Raw genomic sequence first — 20,874 nt, 5'->3', positions numbered from 1 at the left:
TTGCCACTGGGGTGGTAACTAACCACGGCCTATATGCCTACCACCATGAGTCAAACATTATGACCGTAAGCCCGCGAACCCATATTGGAGCAGCGTGGTGGGTTTGAGATCTATGCGATCATATTTCTTTTACTGTAAGGATTAAGTAAGAAGAGCTTGATGAAAAGAGGCTGAGAATGAAAAAAATTGATACAGTTGATAGAACAAACAGGCAGTTTCGTAAAAAACAAAACCATGATTATATAATGATTTATTTATTTTGCTATCCGCGAAAATTCGGCGAACCCATGCGACAACGTCACCCAGGTCCGACAAAATACTCTCTACGTACGTTTCACCCCGAAACCGGAGCATCCTCAGGAGATGTTGACTCTACAACGTGCAATTGCACGTTGTAGAGTGGGTTCGCCGAATTTTCGCGGATGATAGCAAAATAAATAAATCATTATATAATCATGATGAACTTCCGCAAAGTAACGCCTGCTTCTATCCAATATTTAAAAACAAAACCTACGATTCACAAGAAAATATTATAAGTTTAATAATACTAGCTTTTAAAATCAAGTTGTTACTCAAGTTATTGGGAGAAAACTAACGTATGGTCGCATACAGATGACAGGAAATCATCTTGCCCGGTTGGCGTTGCCGCATGGATTCATGGGTTTTCGAGAGGAATAGCAAAATTTCGACGACCTCTGCTGTGGTTCTCAGCAGAGAGGTGTTCGATTCCCAACTTGTGTCAATTTGGTACTTTATAATTTCTAAATTAGCTCAGGTCTGGTCTGGTGGTAGGCATAGCTAGTGGCTAGTTACTACCGACAAAGTACCGCTAAGTGATTTAGCGTTTCGGTATGATGCCGTAGAAATCCTCGAAGGAGTGGGTATAATATACTTGTGACTTTTAAAAGTAAGCTAGCTTTTCTTCACTTATCGTTGAATGCATCACCCCTAGACATCAGGTGTAGTGCCATCAAGGGCTAACTTGTCGCTAACCTGTCAAGGAATTAAAAAAAAACAATTAAAACTTTTTTGAATGTTTTCTTTTTGTTTGCTAAAAAACTAACAATCGGTATTGGCAATTTCGTATGGGAACGATCGTTTTATGAGGCGGTGCGAAGTTCACCGGGTCAGCTAATTCTGTATAAACAACCTATAAAATGTCAATCGTGCTTGGATTCCCACTATATTGGTTGGCTACTCCCAGGGGGTAGGAAGCTTTGGTACTTTTAATGCAATACGAGGTCAGAATGTTGAGGTGTGGAGGAAATTGTGTCAATTTTCTGATACGTGACGTAGGTAATCCTCACGGCCTGTACGGTTTTATCGATGTAGCTTTGAGATGAATATATCCATATAGTTAACTGTTGTTGAGCACGAATCTCCCCTCAAAATGAAAGGGTTTAGGCTAATAGTCCACCACGCTGGCCCAATGCGAATTAACAGGTTTCACATACGCAGAAAATTCTCAGGTATGCAGGTATCCTCACGATGTTTTTACTTTACCGTTAGAGATACACGGGATGCACGTAACTGGAAAGTTGGAGGTGCATGCTCCGGACCGGATTCGAATTTACGCCCTTCGAATCGAAGGCAGAGGTCATATTATCCCACTGTGCTATTAGCACCGCTTTAATTACTTATTTTTTTTTGCAATCATTTTCAAAAATAAAATGTCCTTTTTTGTAGAACAGTAATAGTCGCATCTTTAGCCTTGAATAAAGACTTTTCCCCCTGGAGGTAAATATGTCATCTTTTCTACGTTCTTGTACAATGATGATGATTTCGAGTTATTATTTTACTGGCATCACATTTCCACAGCCGACAATCCTAAAAAAACCCGGCAAGTTTCAGCATAGAAATGGGCTAGAAAACAAAACTGATAAACATCCCGGGCCGGGAGAGCAATCGTCCCTTATTCGATCTTAGGTTGAAGGGGATGACCCCGTAGTCGATCTTCGAGCGTGCAACCTCACGTCTTTTCCCGTTGTGATCCTTAATATTTCTTTCAATTACATTGTTATTTAATTTACAAGTTAAACATATTTTTTCTTTTCGGTCCCAACGGTAAAATTTTATACTATTGATCGGTTACGTCCCTACAAAATCACCGCAAAATGTGATTCGAATAGGCTACAAAACTGAGCGCACACTTGCACAATTCAATTTTGTGTTTAATTCCATTATTTATTTATGTATAAATAGTTTTACACTTCCTGAACACATAACTCGACATTGTTGACGATATTTAGGTGTTATTTGTTTATATAACGTTCGTTGTTGACCACAACTAACATACATCATTATCATCATTATCAGCCGATGGACGTCCACTGCTGGACATAGGCCTCATGCTTGGTCTTCCAAACAAAACGGTCTCGAGCCGCCAGCATCTACGCCAGCATCTACAACTATCTACGCAGAAGATATTATAGTGGACAAGTGTGTGCGTAAGCACAGATGTTCTCTATTTTCTCTCCCTCTCATATTCCGATGGGACGGCAAAACTACACGACTGGTGAAAGATCAGGCGCAGGACCGACGGCTTTACGTGCTCTTCGAAGTACAGGAGTGTACCAACACCACCAACTTCCTAACTCCAGGCTGCTATTAAGATTTTTCTTGTAAGAAAACTCCCAATAACGTATTTTATGTTGGCCTGACCCGGGATTCGAACCTTGGACCTCACTGTAGTATTAATAATATAATTCCTAAAAAATATTTAAAAATTAAAAGAAACAACAAAGTACTCGGTACAAATGAACTTATTTTTTACTACAGTATATTTTTGTAACTAAAAATAATGGACTTTTTTCAAAAAAGAAAGTAGCAACCCTGTTCGAGATACTTTTTAATGGGTTACCGAGTAGTGTTCTGCGAGAGAGAATTTTAAAAGGGGTTTTTAATAAAAGCTTAATGATAATAATAAAAGCTGAACCCCATCAAGCCAAAGCGCTGGATATAATGTAAAATTCGGGGTTTATTGTGTCTTTCATTAACAACACGTTATACAGTTTGAATATATAATAATTTATTTATTGTGCTATTATCCGCAAAAAGCCGAAAGAAAGCAAAGCAAAGACTTTGCAATTGCACGTTGCAGAGTCAAATCTCCTGAGGATGCTCGTACGTACAGAGTATTTTGTCGGACCTGGGTGACGTTGTCGCATGGGTTCGTCGGATTTTTGCGGATAATAGCAAAATAAATAAATTATTATATATTCATGATGAACTTCCGCAAAGTAACGCCTGCTTCTATCCAATATAGTTTGATATATTTAAGATAATGTTTACTTAAAACCCAATATAATCTTTTATGATTTCCGTTTACTGCCTCGTATTTAGTTGATTAGTTGAATAATTAGCTCATTGATTAACAAATATCTATTTTTAAAACACCCCATTTTTACTATTAATATTCCCAGAATACCTTCAAAGATTTGATCAAAACAAACATTGCCAAATAAATAAATATCCTTAAGATACCTAATATATTATTTTATGAATATTTATTTAACGGAACATTAAGATACCTAATATATTTTATGAATATTTATTTAACGGAACATTGAAAAAAGACCATTGAAATTCTTGTAATTAAATTCCTGCAGTCAAGAGAGACTTTAGAAACACTTAAATGAACGGAGTTAAAGGAAACAGAACAAGATTTTCATTTCTCGGAATTAAGCTCAATATAAGCGACATCTAGAAGTAATATCCATATAGCTGAGCACTCTGATTTTCTGTATTCATTTAGTGCACAGTGCAATTTAGGGTTAATTTTTTTTTACAAATAAACTGAAGATCATATTATATATTAATTTATATTATTTATTATAATTTAAGAAATTAAATATCACGTCTCAATCGGTGAAGGAAAACATCGTGAGGAAACCTGCATACCGGAGAATTATCTTCATTCACTGCGTGTGTGAAGTCTGCCAATCCGCATTGGGTCAGCGTGGTGGACTATTGGCCTAACCCCTCTCATTCTGAGAGGAGACTCGAGCTCAGCAATGAGCCGAATATGGGTTGATGACGATTATAATTTATTTTATTTACTTGTTAGTGGACGCCTGCTATGTTTGCTATGTTTGCGAAACTCTCGATCAAGTCATTAAAATTCTCTTTCAATGTGGTTTTATTTGAAACCCCACTGAAGTATAATTGCAGACATTCGGTTGTCCTTCCCCACTTTCACACCCACAACTTTTAAACGGCTCAACTAATTTTAAACAAACATTATCTAAGAATGCTCGCACATAAGTCATCCTTAATCTATTGTGGTGATAGACTTATAATAAATCTGTAGAGAGGTCAATTCTTTACATGAAATATATTTCCAAAATAACTATCAGGGGGTGATTACTGATTAATGATCGATACTGATGGCAGAAATGCAATCTGTAAAGTTTTTTCCGTCTCTCTGTCTGTCTGTACGTTCGATAAAGATACAAAAACTACGCGACGGATTTTAACGAAACATGGTACAAATATTCTTCATAATCCTGGGTAGGCTTATGGTATACTTTTCATCACGCTACGATCAATAGGAGAAGCAGTGAAGGAAAATATTGGGAAAACGGGAGAAGTTACTCCATCCAAGAGGTCTAAGTCGAGGGCGTCCGCTAGTAAAAAATAAAACTAAATTGAAATCGTTTCACCCGTTCGGGGGCTATGGTGCCACAGACAGACTGACACGTCAAACTTATAACACCTCTCTTTTGCATCGGGGGCTATAAACAAATAAGTTTAATTTGACTTGTGAATGTGTTTTGAATGAGATGATTGTTTTCAGACGAACCTGGTTTCAGCGGTCCTATAGAAAACATAACGGCGCCTCTGGGAAGAGAAGCGATACTCGCTTGTTCAGTTCACAACTTGTCCTCATATAAGGTACGTACATCCTTTGTCTTTGTCACTGGGAAACGCATTACACACTACGCAGTCCAGCCGCCCTATTCACTAAACAAAGTTTAGAGCATCGACGAAAGGTTGCTTGTCTATCGGTATTTTACAAGATATATTTCGTGGAGTGCGCTCAGAAACTGTTCGATCTTGTGCCACCTTCGCCGTTCTACCACAGGACTGCTAGCCATCGCAGAGATCTGCAACGCTATGTCGTCGAAATTCCTCGGACGCGTACTAAGCGGTTTAGTTCCTCTTTTCTTATACGCACTGCAAAGATGTAGAATGCTCTCCCAGTTTCAGTTTTCCCCACCACCTACAATATGGGTTTCTTCAAGTAAAAAGTGAAAATAAAAAAAATAACTAACTTTGGTGTTAACCGCCTAAAATAATTAACATCAAATCAATAACAACCGCAATTTTCGTATTCCGTAATTCTTTTGTTACTGAAAATCATAATGTCAACTGGTATAATAGGTATACATTACCTACTGTATGATATCCACGAAAGGTTGTCAGTACTTACCAGATGATATTTTTTACCTATAATCTCTTAATGATATACAGTTCCACTTAGTATCATTGATTGATTGTAATCTATCACTACATAAAATGAATTCTGTATAAAAACTACAAAATCCGGTTAAAAGTTTGGAAAATATGATTTTACTTATGAAATTCATTACTGCACCCGTTCTAAAGTAAAGCATACATGAGGACAGAAGCTAATATATTTAAGCATGTCGTTGCCAAAAGAAATTGAACCGCATTCCGTACAATTTATGGTTCATTTTGCTATGAAATTTCGTCTTTTGCTTTGAAATGGCTGATCGTAGGAGCAACAAAGTTGCGGCCCGGCTCAATAAAAGTTGATAAGTACATACGTTACGTGTTGTTCACGTCTTAAGTTGCTTCCAAAGACAGCGGCTTTAAGTTTGCTGAATGTTGAACACTAGTTCGGTAGTGCTTTTATATATTTACAAGCTGACGCCGTGCGGTTTCACCCGCGTAGTTCCCGTTCCCGTAGGAATATGGGGATAATATATAGCCTATAGCCTTCCTCGATAAATGGGCTATCTAACACTGAAAGAATTTTTCAAATCAAACCTGTAGTTCTTGAGATTAGCGCGTTCAATCAAACAAATAAACAAACAAACTTTTCAGCTGTATAATATTAGTATAGATTAGTAGGTATATATTGTTGCACTTATAGATGGAAATAGTGGGGAAAAATCCATTTTCATACATGCGAAAATGCGTTTGTTTGTAGGATTGTTACGCTTTCACAGTTAAATATAAAAATGAAAAGCTACATTATCAGCGAGTAAAATAAGCTACATTTTATCCCCGTATTCCCATGGCAACAGGAACTATGCTGGTGAACCTGTGGTGTTATCTAATTTAATTTAACATACGGCGGGTCATATATTCCAACTATTTTTGGTTCACTTCACAGCCTATGACAGTATTTTATACATATAAACTAAAACACTACATGCTAAACTTAAATAAATTATTTTTCGCAACGACTTTTTCTATAACTGTAGAACTCAGGCTTCCTCTGATTGAAGATATGCCAAATTACTATTACAGCCCACCTCTCTAAGTATAGGAAATCGTTGAGCCATTGCTCTGCTTCATTTGTGACTTCCAGTAATACGTGGCACATCTTGTCTTTCAGAGTCGGGACAATTTGAAAAAAATTAAACCTTTTTCATCAGAATCTCCCTTAGACCATTAAAAAGAATGGATGTTTCGCACCCAAATTCACCAGCAAAAAAGTCTGTCGTTTTTTAAAGGGGGACGAGGTAAACTCACACATCGAAAACATTTAACAACATTAAGTATATTCTGTGTCCATACACTACACACAACTATATAATTAACTTGCAATACACACACGCGTAATTTTTACACAGACTAACCAACACATCGCTTAGATTATCCACAGAATAAATAAATATATAGAATGTTCGATTACTTAATCGATTTTTTGCTGTTCCGTTAAAAGAATCGATTCTTTTTAGAAATCGTTTTTATTACAAATTTGATAAAATTATGGTAGAAATACTTACAAATTTTTAGTTAGTTACAAATTTAGTTTTTATGTCATTCAATTACACAAACCGGCATTTTTAGGGAGCTCTTTACACGACGAAAACGATTACAACAATGAAATATCGACTCTATAGCAACATACAGAGGGGTAACGGTTTTCGAGGCAGGTTCTTTCTTTTTAATGGTCTAAGGAATCTCCCCATTACTATTAAAAATGTACGAATAGATAGATAGTTAATCACGAAAGGAAAACGTGCGACGGAAATCCGCGAGCCTTGGAAAACATTCCCGCGATGTGTAGTGTGTGCGACACGGGCCGTCATACATCATGGCGGACTTACAGTTTTATGTTCAGTTGGGACATTTTGCGACGGATTATATTTTACTTACTAAGTAGCTCGACGTAGTGTAGCGCTGACCTAATAAATGGAAAGTCTCAGTTTCGATTTTTGTAAGAAGAAAAAATGGGGAAGAACAACCGAATTCCTGCAAATATACTCGAGTGGGGTCTCAAATGAAAGCGCACTGAAAGAGAATATTGATATCTTGATCGAGAGTGAAATTAATAATTTCATGACATTCGGGGTTATATTCGGCTCACTGCTGAACTCGAGTCTCCTCTCAGAATGGGCCAATAGTCCACCACGCTGGTCCTATGCGGATTGGCAGACTTCGCACACGCAGAGAATTAAGATAATCCTCTGGTATGCAGGTTTCTCCACGATGTTTTCCTTCTCCGTATGAGACACATGATATTTAATTTCTTAAAATGCACACAAGGAGGTGCATGCCCCGACCGGATTCGAGCCCACAATGTCGGTTCGTTTTGGTTCGTATTGTCAAAAAGATATTTAAAAAATAAAATTTTCATGTAGGTCACACGAAAACATATGATTTTTTTTATCACGTGGCAAAAAATATGATTTTTTTTTCAATTTAGTAGAACGATAATGACCATTTAAAAAAAAGTGTTAACTAGCCTATTATTTAAGTATATTTTATTCAATAGGTGGCGTGGTTACGGGTGGACACGCAAACCATCCTGACCATCCACACCCACGTCATATCCCGGAGCAGGCGGGTGGGGGTGACGCACAGCGACCTCAGGACCTGGTTCCTGCACATCCGGGAACTGCGAGAGACGGACAGGGGCTGGTACATGTGTCAGATCAACACTGACCCCATGAAGAGTCAACTGGGGTACCTGGATATTGTAGGTTTGTGAAACTGTGAATTCTATTTTTTTTATTCTTTATAAGTTGACTATAATCTCACCTGATGGTAAGTGATGATGCAATCTAATATGGAAGCGGGCTTGTTAGGAAGAGGATGAAAATCCACACCCCCTTTCGGTTTCTACACGACATGGTACCGGCACGCTAACGCTTGGCGGTACGTCTATGCCGGTAGGGTGGTAAATATCCACGGTCGAAGTCTCCCACCAGCCAGACCTGGGTCAGTTAAGATAACCTCGATCGGCCCAGGTGGGGATCGAACCCAGGACCTACGTCTTGTAAATCCACCGCGCATACCACTGCGCCACGGAGGCCGTCAAACTTAAATTAGACATCAAAATAATTTTTGACACAGTTGAGCATTAGGTTGTTTGTACTTTAAAAATGTTATAGATGCGCAATACAGAACCTTCATATTTGAAATCGGTAGTTTAAAAATAAAACCAATCACATTTTAATGAAGGAGTCGTTGACTCGGTGAAATCAATTAAAATGTAATCAACATTTTCGGCCCACACATTATTTAGTATATCATCCGAAATGAAATGGGACAGGCAACTGGTTGAAAATATGACGTAAACATTTTCGATCATTTCCTCCACGCACGTACAATTTGTGAAACATCCGGCTGTTTCCACACAGTTGAAGTATGGTTGTTATGGGGCAGATAAGCAAATCCCTCAAAGGCTATATCAACGCATTTTCATTTTGTGTTCTGCAACTGTTCAAAAGTGAAGGTTGACAGATTCAGCTGTCTTGCAAGCTCGTTTGCTGGATATTATAGCAATAAAAGCACTACGTAATACTCTATTCTGTTTGTTCATGCTATGCATGTGCATATGCTATAGATGATGGGGTTCAGGTACTAAAATCACCAAGATCAATGATTGGTTAATTTTTTCAAGAAAATCTTGGTAATTAAGTCTGATCAATACATTAAATTGGAAGGTCAGAAAGAAATTTTTTCGGCAACTAGAGACATGATTTCTCATAGTATCCCATATAAATATATAAAATTAAACATGAAAATATTACGTTTCATACGCAACAACTGAGGGTCTAGAACCCTTTAAATCTACTATCATCATCATATCAGCCGATGGATGTCCACTGCAGGACTTAGGCGTTTTTAGGGACTTCCAAACGTCCCTGAGCCGCCTGCATCCAGCGAATCCCTGCAACTTGCTTGATGTCGTCAGTCCAGCACTTTAGGACCCCGATGTCCATCAGCTCTTTGAAGGATGTGCCCCGCCCATTGCTACTTTAGCTTTGCGACTTGTTGAGCCTACTATACGTAAATAGGACAGTAGCACGAGCTGGCAAACTTTCAGTTTTATAAAATATCAAAGGTCTGGTCAACACAGACTCTTTCCACAAGCTTTAATTTAACTTGCTCTGTTAATGGGTGAATTCGTGGTAGGCCAGTCAAAGCCACTTCCTGACTTTTCTTTGGATCCAAATTCTGTATACTAGCAATAGTATGGTATTATGAAAGTACCATGAAGTTATTAATCTCTGATGCTGGAATAAGAAGGTGTCCAAAGCAACTCCTAAACCAAACAAGATAATCCTATCGGGTTTGGGCTCAATTGTTTTAGCATACAATCACTAATATTATTCTCATTTAAATATTAATAAATAAATAAAAAGTAAGGATGATAGGACAGAATACGATTTTCATTTAAAATCAGAATGTGAAGATATATACTTTCACACATGAATTCCGTATAAGATATTAGACACTTCGCCTGTCTGCATTGACCATAAGTAATTACTTATACCCTCAACACGAAATCAGCTTAGGAAAGTTAATCCGTACTAATATTATTATAAACGACTCGCCTATCTTCTTTCTGTAAATGGAGTATCGGAGTCCTTTAAGAAAAAACCTTTGAAACAGTTTTATTGAAATTATTCAAAGATAGTTTTGCTACTGTCGAGTCAAATTGAATCGACGAGAGATGGTCCTTCTCCTTGTGTACTATAATGGTGTAGGTAATACAAGTGACGTCATTAGCACAAATTGACTGCGTCGAACTTTGAATTGGTGCTTAGTTTGTTGGATCTGGAACGTAACGTAGCAGGTCAGGAAACTTTCATCCGAGAAATTTTAGTATAGATCCTCAGCTCACTTATGTAGTATGTTGTAGAGTCAATATTTCTTCATACAACTCCGGTTTGGTATATAACTGCATGTGAGATACTTGTCCGGTTAGCTTTGCCGCTTAGATTCATTGGTTTTTGCGGAGAATGGCAACATAAATAAATTATTGTTTATTAATTTTACATCATGATTATGAATATGACTTTCTTTTAGTTCCGCCGGATATCCTGGACCGAGGCACGAGCGCCGATCAGACAGTGCGTGAAGGCGAGCCTGTCAGTCTTACGTGCGCTGCCAACGGGTCACCACCTCCACAGATAATATGGCGACGGGAACATTCTAAACCTATAACTCTTTCTGATGACGTTCACGGTAAGAAAATAATTTGGAAAGAACTAAATCTACGTACATACACTTTATTATAGTTTTTGCAGCAATATGACGCCGTTGTTTACAAATTTAAAGTTTCGTTTCTTGACAGTTATAATATTCTTAGCTGAACCTGACTTCCGAATCCGTCGTCTCGATCTCGATTAACTTGACTTTTCAAAAATGCTTGTAAACTAAACCTAACACTCGAATTGTTTTATGTGCTTGTAGCGTGTAAAAGAATTCGAATTTGAATTTAATGAAAAAATTTTGTGAGAAAAATCGTGATTGAGAATATTATTCACATTTGCTTTTTCACTTTCACATATCAAACATACTGATTTGTCTTAATCGTAAATAAATGTAAAACATTAAATTTCTCTAAATATACTTAATATGTAGATAATTTAACATCTACAGTTCGTTTCATGTAGGATGGTGCGGGTGAGTTCGTTTCACTCTTGAAAGTTTGACGCGATTCACGATAATAGTACGTGTTAAAAACATCCTACAGGCGGCTGTCACCGTACCCATGCTATCTGAAAAACACTTTAACTATATCTATGCTAATATTATAAAGCTGAAGAGTTTGTTTGATTGAACGCGCTAATCTCAGGAGCTACTGGTCCGATTAGAAAAAATCTTTATATGTTAGATAGCCCATTTATCAAGGAAGGCTATAGGCTATATATTATCTTCGTATTCCTACGGGAACGGGGACCACGCGGGGGAAACCGCGTGGCGTCAGCTAGTCTATTGATAATTTTGTCCCAATTATTACAAGCTGAGATCGATAAACTTAATGCAGCGACACACGATCGAGCTTCATATCGAGTGCTAAGTTAAGCCTCATCAGATGCCAAATAAAGCGACTGCTTGATAATATGATTGTAGTGACGTCATTGGAGAGCCCTGTGCTAAATATAAGTCGAGTGAGCCGGCAACATGCAGGAGCCTATCTGTGCATAGCGTCCAATGGAGTGCCCCCGACAGTCAGCAAAAGGATTATGTTAACTGTTGAATGTGAGTTTTTGGATAATGCTTTGACTAGTTTATTGGTTTTAGTATTTAACGGTGCAATTTCAAAACATAGTAAGTGACACGAGTTTTATAGTAGGAGAGTCCAAAATGCTAAATGTGGGTTTACTTATTAGTAACGAAATAAGTTTATGCTAAAGATTTTATTATAGTTGTGTTATTAACACAAAATTCTATTATAGTTGTGATAGTCTTACTAAAATTCGTATCGCACACCTACAAAAAATGTATTCATGTTTTTTTTGGGTAACGAAATTATGTTAACCCTTTCTAGTCTAGTAATAAATATTATTGAGAATTTGTGGAATATTAGTAAGTACTTATATTATTTATACAAATTTAATAAAGCTGAAAAATTGAAATAAGAAGAATTTTGAAGAATTTCTTTAAATGAACCCTCTAATATCTATTGGTTCAAATGGAAAACTTATTTTTGTGTTAGATAGTCCGTTAATAGAGGAAGGCTAGGCATATAAACGTCACACTATGATGAATAGCGAAGCATCAATAGAAAATGTGGCAAAACTGAGAAATCTATGGCGGCTGCCTAGTTGTCCTTTTTATAACATATACTTAATTTTTCTTTTATTAGTTCCACCGGTAATTGTTATAAGAAATCAACTGGTAGGCGCGACGTTGGGGTCAGATCTGGTGTTGGAGTGTGAAACTGAAGCTTACCCGAAGCCAGTGAGCTACTGGAGCAGAGACAACGGTGAAATTGTTCCTATAGGTGAGTGTAACCTACACTACGTGCGTTTTCTGTCTTCATTTCTAATTTCTTTGTAAACAGTACTCATCAAGAAAGGCTGTAGTATAGAAGTATTTTTGTTTAAAAATAACTTTTAAAATAATGTGCCAAATTGTTTTTCCTTTTGTACTTTTGGAAAACGCAGGAAAAAAGCAGTAAAAATTTAAATTTAAACATTATTTATAAATAGGTTTACTCATATTTATTGTTACTTACTTGGTTTGTCACCTGCCTGGTGATAACATTTCATTTTGACTGACAAGGGCATTACATATTAAGATTATAATTATGATATTAAAGTAATTTAAAAATTGATGTTAACTCAGCTTCGGTTAAAACTAGAGTTAATGATAGCAAATAGTAAAATATTAATAAAAATTATCACAATGAACGTTTGCTCAAGAAATCTCACGAAAACGTTTCTAGCTCTCAGCCTATAAAATATACTTACCTTGTACAGAGTTGTTAAGTGAATTAAATTAAACGCTATCATGATTGTGAATGCAAATGCAATCAATTACTTTATATAAATGAGAAAATTGGAATCTCTGAAAGTGATTTTACCATTGAGTTTAAATAAAGTTGCGATAGACATACTCAGCGTATTCATTGGTATTGGACTATCTATGAATTGACAACAACCACTCTTTAAGTATCCAGCTGGTCTATTAACTAATTTGGTTTTTATTAACAGCACATTCAATTAACATCACATCAACAGAGAAATGTCATCTACCTTTTTTTTCCGAGGAGGAAAAATCCCTTTTGGACTTATTCGTTTCGCACGGACTGAACGACCTCCTCTTGCCTCCGAAATCAGCATGACACTGCGACGCATTTCTTCATGCTAACTTTCTCTCTCTTCTCTCCTCAGCATAATCGCTTTCTAGCATTTGCCCATATCTCTGCCAATCTTGCTCATTAGACACTAGACTAGCATACGTTTGATCAGGCTTTTAGGATCAACATTACTGCTCGTTCCTTATGCGACTTGCCTTAGCCTTGGAATGTCTTTCTCTTCACAAAAGAAGCATTTTTCACTAGGAGATTTCCAAATCGCGAAGAGTTAGATGTTGAACACCCCATGACCGCGCTAAATGTGTGAGCCAATGATCTACCTCCCCATTGCTTTCTGTTGTACCACTTTTTCGGGTCTCTGATCAATTCCCTCATTCAAGTTCCCTTTCGTACTCAAACACAATCTTCTTCCCATTCGAATAGGGATTTCTCCCGCAGCTGCAATGACGTCTGTTCCTTATTCTCAAACAACTGGGCATTTTTTCTTACTCGTCCAGGTTCCCTTTCCTACTTCTTCCCATTCGGATAGGGATTTCTCCCGCAGCTGCAATGACGTCTGTTCCTTATTCTCAAACAACTGGGCATTTTTTCTTACTCGTCCAGGTTCCCTTTCCTACTTCTTCCCATTCGGATAGGGATTTCTCCCGCAGCTGCAATGACGTCTGTTCCTTATTCTCAAACAACTGGGCATTTTTTCTTACTCGTCCAGGTTCCCTTTCCTACTTCTTCCCATTCGGATAGGGATTTCTCCCGCAGCTGCAATGACGTCTGTTCCTTATTCTCAAACAACTGGGCATTTTCTCTTACTAGTTTCTCGATGGGAATAAGGCCTTCTACGATTAGAACCGCAACAGTAGAAATCGTCCGGTACACTCCACATATACCTATCACCATCCTACTCTGTATCGCCTCTAGTTTTTTCCTATACAGATCTACCCTCATTTTGGAATTTTCAAAATTGGCTCAGTAGATTCAGTGATTACCCCTACACTACAAACTTTACCTCTTTATAATATTAGTATAGATTGAATCGTGATCTCATTTTTACCACTGGCTAGACATCACTAGTATCTAAAAATCGATTTTGTAGCAGAACTTAACTTTCTTTTACTTTTATTAAAGTCTAATCAGATAGTCTTTCTCCGAAGATATCGGCGGGACTTTCAATGGACGTTAATCTTAGAAAGTAGAAAAAAGATAGAAAAAAAGTTCTTTTAAAATTGTTAAAACATTATTTTGGTACACAGACTTTTGATTTTATTATCTGATTTGTTACCACCGTAAAAAGTGTAATAGGTCTAAACTGTTTGTTTGTGTGACTGTTTCTAGCAGTAGCAGTAGGTCCACCGAAACCAGCAAAAAATAAAAAAAAAATAAACGTATAACGTAACGCGTTACGGCGCCACTCACGGCTTCACTTTCTCTCTCGCATAAGGCAGTAGCAGGTTTAAGTTAGCACTTATGTTAAGCATCCCGAGACTCGCACGCTTTTCTTGGAAATATGCACTTAACAGAAATAAAAATAATTTTTTTTTGGATTAAAAAAAAAAAAGAATATTTCCACATCTTTTAAATATGAACAATATTCCCATTCCCCTCCAACTAGTAGGGAATGACTGTATTAGGAGTGGGTACGACAATAGACAAACGGGGCGAGGATCGAACCACCACCCCTCGGTGAAAAGTCCGACCACTCTTACCGTTGAGCTATAGAGGCTCTATATAACTGAATTCCACAGGAGGTAGTTTGGAGCCGCAAAAGATTGCTGGATCGTATCGTTCGATACTTCGGCTGCCTATAAGAAGAGTGACTGGTTCAGACTACGGCTCATACAAGTGTGTGTCCAAGAACTCCTTGGGTGACACCGAAGGCACCATCAAGTTATATCGTAAGTATTGTTCTGATAATAAACGCACGCTTTTAGGAAAGTCTTATTATAGTGTTAATGATAATATAAATGATAAAAAAAGCTTGGTGTTAAACTGTATAAATAAGTTTGTAAAATTGTGGTAAACAAAAAAAAAATATACCTTGGCTGAGTTTGTTGTGGGCTATTTTTGGACCAAGGTGCGTTTGGAACCCTCGTAACTTTAATTTTAAGTTTTCGACTATTATTACCACCATTAAATTAAATTAAATTATGACATAATCCTGACATTTCAAAAGTGCTTGTAAACTAAGCCTAATTGAAATAAATGAATTTTAAATTTTGATACATCGTTTGGGTTATCGTGGTTCACTGCTGAGCTCGAGTCTCCTGTCAGAATGAGAGGCCAATAGTCCATCACGCTGACCCAATGCGGATTAGCAGACTACACACACGCAGGGAATTAAGAAAATTCTCTGGTATGCTTCCTCACGATGTTTTCCTTCACCGTTAGAGACACGTGATATTTAATTTCTTAAAATGCACACAACTGAAAAGTTGGAGGTGCATGCCCCAGATCGGATTCGAACCCACAACCGGAATCGGAGGCAGAGGTCATATCCACTGGGCTATCACGGATAACATTAATCATTGGATCAACATTAGTCGGTCGGTGAAAAGAATCTAAATTTTTCTTTACAAATTATTTCACTAAAGACTACCCTTATGGCAAGCCCTCTGAAAATAGAGTTATTTTAAATTCACAGACAGACCTTTCAGATTTATTTATTTCTATAGAGATATTTTTTTCACAGCTATGCAGCCACCTGCGTTGGAAAATAGAAATGGTTGGTATTCTTTTAATTTGTCTGTTTTGTTTACAGTTTGGACTTTTTTAAATATTATATTTGTTTCAGCAATTCAAAAACTAAATATAGTGGCGGGGAAATCTTCGGAAAGCACACCGTTTGGTACACAAGGTAAGATTTAATTTGAATTAATCTTTTATAGGTAAATATTCATCATCATTATCAACCCTTATTCGGCTCGCTGCTGAGCTCGAGTCTCAAATAATATATAATATATAAATAATGCTCAAAGAGTTAACGCTCTTTTAAAATCTTAAACCAAAGATTTTATACTATTATCCCTGTCACTAGAGCGTCGAGACCAAGGTGGCTAATTGTCTTAATTTAATTTACTCTCATATTAAACTACAAAAGTATTTTAAACAAATATTACCTAAATATTGTCTACAATGTCGAGTTGTGTGTTCAGGAACTACCTGTCCTATGATAGTTAATCCTGGTTTACATCTGATAGTGTCAGCGCTATACACGATCAGTATTGATTAGAGGGTAGAACAGTATTAGTAAGTTAAGCGGTCGTTCCGGTAATGATATTCCCATTTACGGGATTTTACGACATTTACTGAAAACTTCTTAGAGTAAAGAAAAGCTTTGTATTTACTTAATCCGAGCCTGTACTTGAACCCACGACCTCGTGATCCGAAGTGACATAGGCCAACTACTGGACCAGCAAGGTAGTCTATGTATATAATAATATTCTCTGATATAATATTATTGATTTTAATTAAATCTAAAAGAGCGAGGCCTATTTCTTTTTGGAGTTAACAGAAAATTTTGTGAAATTTGTTGATTATTAAAATATAAGATGTTTATTAGATAATGGTTCATTGTTAAAGACAATGTCGATAATTTTATTAAAATATTTTCTTTGTTAATTAATATCGTACCCATACATTACAGAAAATGAGTTAATTTTTGAAATATTTCAGATTTTAGATTACAAGACTTCAACAAAGCAGTGCCGAGGGATCGCTTTTGTTATAACTTGTTATTTTTATTAATTATCTTAATTAAGGTAGTTGTATCGTAATACCTTTTGTTAAATACTTATTCAAGGTTTGATTAAGTTAATAATTATAAAGATGGAATGTTTTATAATATTTTAGGGATTATTCGGTTTAATTTTTTTTTGTTTATTGGAAAACAACCTTAAATTCACCCAGAGAATATTGTCTCTTTTATTCATATTATTTTATCCAAATCTTTCTTAAAAAATATAATTGTTAACTCAGTCTCTTTCAAAGGCTATTAAAGTTAACTGAAACTGTTTGACTTTATTAAATGTATGGAAAAACCTGTGGGAAATCTAATGAAAATGTTAAACCAGATCAGTGGCTGAGTGAAAGCGACCAAGTTAGCGAATACTCCAGCAGCACTTACAGATCACTTTTAGGTATAGAGATCGACGATACCTAGTCGTTTAAAAATAAAATGTGTCACCAAAATATGTCATCAAATTATCAAAAAATTACACTACACGCTGCTGTATTCTAATTATGGACTGAGAGCTTGTGGTGACCAAACCTTCGTCAACAAAGCTGAAATCTTGTCAACACGTGATCCTATATAGGTAAATATGCTATGCAACTATGTAGTTTTGTTCATGATGGGTTTAGGAAGTAGCATGTATCATTCTTGCTGCCTCCTGAACTAAAATCGTATTTTATATGTCTTCTTTGGTATAGTAAAAAAACATCATGTCCCCAACCGCCGCACATAAGAGTACCTTAATGCTAAACATTATTTAGTATCGTCTGGAGGAATTTGCCGCAAAGTTAATAATTATCTGGTGGCCAAATTGACTTTTATGCATGGACTATTGAAAGTCTCCTTTGTTAATTGCAGCCACCCAAAGATAGTACAATGTTTTCTAAGTTACCCTTGTAATTGTTTTTTTTATTATCATCATAATTTCATAATAATCAGCCGATGGACCTCCACTGCAAGACATAGGCCTCTTGTAAGGACTTCCAAACACTACGGTCATAAGTCGCATATATTTTTTATATATTACCTTCATTATATGGTCTTGAGCCGCATGTATTCTTCATACATAAACTTCATATTTGATTACTGTATAAAGTAGAGCGAGCAGGTATACAAGAGCGTGGTCTGACAAACTTTTAGCTTTATTTAATGACGAAGTTCTGCCTTCCACCGGCTCTCACTCTAGTTAACGATGATAATGTTATTAATTACGCACGTAATATATGAGCTGTCGAGATTTACATCACAAATTGCAGTTTATAATTTGAATGTCAATGTGAATAAGAGAAAATTCCGATGTGCTAGTTATTGATGATTTTGGATGTTTCAATTATTTATTAGTAGATGTCATATTTTTATAATCAATTAAGTTAAACGATTTTTAATAAAAATTATAATTATGAGTTCTTCCATACATAGAAACGATAACATGTCGTTTTTTTATGTTATTTTAGGGATGTCGTTTTTATTATTACTAGTTTTATTATAATTTTTAATATATCAGATTGTATTTGATTATCCGGATCTTTTAGTTACTTCAATCCTCGTTAACCTATCTATACTAATATTATAGAGGTAAAAGTTTCGAGTTTGTGAAGTTGTAGGTTTCTGAATGTTCTGAACCGATTTTGAATATTCTTTTGCTAATAGAAAACTACATAAATAGTTTTTCTTCCTACATTCAATTGTCCGAACACAAACCATTAATAATATACCATTAGACCGGTTAATCTAGTCTTTTTTGTATTTTTTATTATAACTGACAGTTAATGCGTGTATCCATTCAATCATATTATTTCTTAATATATTATAATATAAAAAATAAAATTTAAGACGTGTAAAAATTTATTTTGTTACTGTTACCATATATTATAGAAATGCTTAAATAGCTTTCGAATAATACTGTAGTACAAGCTTTAATATTATAAAGCATATCTTTTTAAAAACCAAATATCAATTATAGTATAGGTAGTAAATAATACGAAATAAACCAAAGTATTCTATAAATAGTATTATAATAATTATTATAGTTGTTAATTGGTAAGTATAGACTGAGTTAATTATAAATGATAAGCGTATTGTAAATAAAAAGAGGCTATTAGCGAAATATTTTTTGCTTAAGTTAAGGCTTGAGTTATTTGGTCAATATTCTAGAATATATTTGATTACGATAACAACAGAATTACTTATAGTACGAGATCAAACATATGAAATATATACCCTCATCTGTTATTTGATTGGTATAAGAAACATGTGATAGATAATAATGACATTCACACATTGCACATAGGTTGCCTAGATACATCGCGGCCGGATACATTAACAGATTGTTTTTTTTTTAATTTATTTAACCTCCTTCCCTCATTGGTTAGTTAACAAAAAATAGAATAGTTATTAGAATATACCCAAAATATTTGAAATAGTAAAGGTTGCCTGCTTTCAAACTGCGGGGTTGCCAGATTTATTTATATACCCTACCCTCATCACTAATTTAGTCGTATAATAATAATATGTCAAATTAAAGCTTATTTTATGCTTAATTTGACATTATACGACTAAATTTGGTAGGTTTGGTTTAAAAGGGTGCCTTGATTTTGTTTATAGTTGCCTAGATTTTGTGTGAAAAATGTGTTTGGCCGCAATTTAACTAGGCAACCTATTAGCAATGTGTCACTGTGAACTTTAACTATCATTTAGGTATTTCTTATCACTAATGAATGAGGGTATATATTTCTTGTACCGGATCTTAGACCTAAAATGAGTTGCTGCTTTATTTCTCATTCCGTACACTAATATGATATAGCGGAAATTTGTTTGTTTGTTTAAATGCGCTAATCTCTGGAACTACCAGTAAGATTGTAAAATTATTTTTGTGTATCATAACCAGATTTCGAGAAGGTTCTTCTAAAGAGAGTGGGGAACCAATACGTGTGGGAACTTTGTATGAAATTCCACCCTACAAAATTCGAAGGTCAAGTGAAGGTCAAAAGAAGTAGGTATCTGGTAGTAAAGTAAGAAATATCATTTTATTTAATAAAGTTAGTAATGAACATATCAAACAATTAATTTATTATTCAAATTTCTTTTTGGATAATAATGGTTTTTATAAGTCCATTAAAATAAGAAAAATATTCCAGATTGATTTCAATATGTTAGAATTTATTATTTACTTATTTTATATTTATATTAAAAAAATTGAAACTGTAATTAAAATTATAAGTCAATTTAGTTAAATGCGGACCACTATCGCTGATCAGTAAAACAATAAAATAGTTTGTATTAATTTTTTACGTGTTTTATTTAAAACAATTTCTTGAAATTCTTGTCATAATATCCCTTCTCCTAATATCAAATTCTCGAGAGTATAAAATTAGGTATTACCCTAGCCACCACACCACTAACATAATTACATAATTCATAATTCATTAAGAATTGGATCCGGGAATAGAACTTCTTTAAGTGAGAAGTTTTGCGGTGCATGTAGGTGACTAAGAACACTAGAGAGATCTATTTTAGGCTTTGGTTAGCAAATCTAAAGTAAACATACATAAAACACTTTAAAGAATAAAAAGGCAAAGTTTACAATATTCATCATCAACTCATCATCATCATCATTATCAGCCGATGGACGTCCACTGCTGGACATAGGCCTCTTGCATGGACCTCCAAGCATAACGATCTCGAGCCGCCAGCATCCAGCGGTTTCCTACAATCCGCTTGATGTCGGTCCACCTAGTGGGGGGTCGACCAACACTAGATTTCACAATATTACGTTTGGAGTATACTTGCCAAGTAGAAATTCAAATAGTACCTCCGATTCCGGAAGGTGTGGGTTCGAATCCGGTCCAGGGCATGCACCTCCAACTTTTCAGTGATGTGCATTTTAAGAAATTAA

At 35.7% G+C, this 20,874-nt stretch overlaps 1 protein-coding gene across 1 annotated transcript in view; it reads left to right on the top strand.

Moving 5' to 3' along the window:
- The window catches only part of LOC112048966 (lachesin-like), a 32,798-nt gene extending 12,541 nt beyond the window's left edge, over nucleotides 1-20,257 (top strand). Inside the window, exons 2-10 of the mRNA XM_024086677.2 lie at nucleotides 4,796-4,893; nucleotides 7,973-8,180; nucleotides 10,516-10,674; nucleotides 11,566-11,694; nucleotides 12,302-12,439; nucleotides 14,995-15,144; nucleotides 15,939-15,971; nucleotides 16,041-16,103; nucleotides 16,922-20,257. Of these exons, the coding sequence (XP_023942445.1) occupies nucleotides 4,796-4,893; nucleotides 7,973-8,180; nucleotides 10,516-10,674; nucleotides 11,566-11,694; nucleotides 12,302-12,439; nucleotides 14,995-15,144; nucleotides 15,939-15,971; nucleotides 16,041-16,103; nucleotides 16,922-17,022 (1,079 nt within the window). The 3' untranslated portion in view covers nucleotides 17,023-20,257. The remainder of the gene's footprint in view (nucleotides 1-4,795; nucleotides 4,894-7,972; nucleotides 8,181-10,515; nucleotides 10,675-11,565; nucleotides 11,695-12,301; nucleotides 12,440-14,994; nucleotides 15,145-15,938; nucleotides 15,972-16,040; nucleotides 16,104-16,921) is intronic.
- Nucleotides 20,258-20,874: the final 617 nt, after the last annotated feature.

The sequence above is a fragment of the Bicyclus anynana genome, chromosome 12 (genome assembly GCF_947172395.1).
Source record: "Bicyclus anynana chromosome 12, ilBicAnyn1.1, whole genome shotgun sequence".
Lineage (NCBI taxonomy): Eukaryota > Metazoa > Arthropoda > Insecta > Lepidoptera > Nymphalidae > Bicyclus > Bicyclus anynana.
Note: the sequence above shows the minus strand (reverse complement) of the source record. Positions and strands in the feature narration are given on the sequence as shown.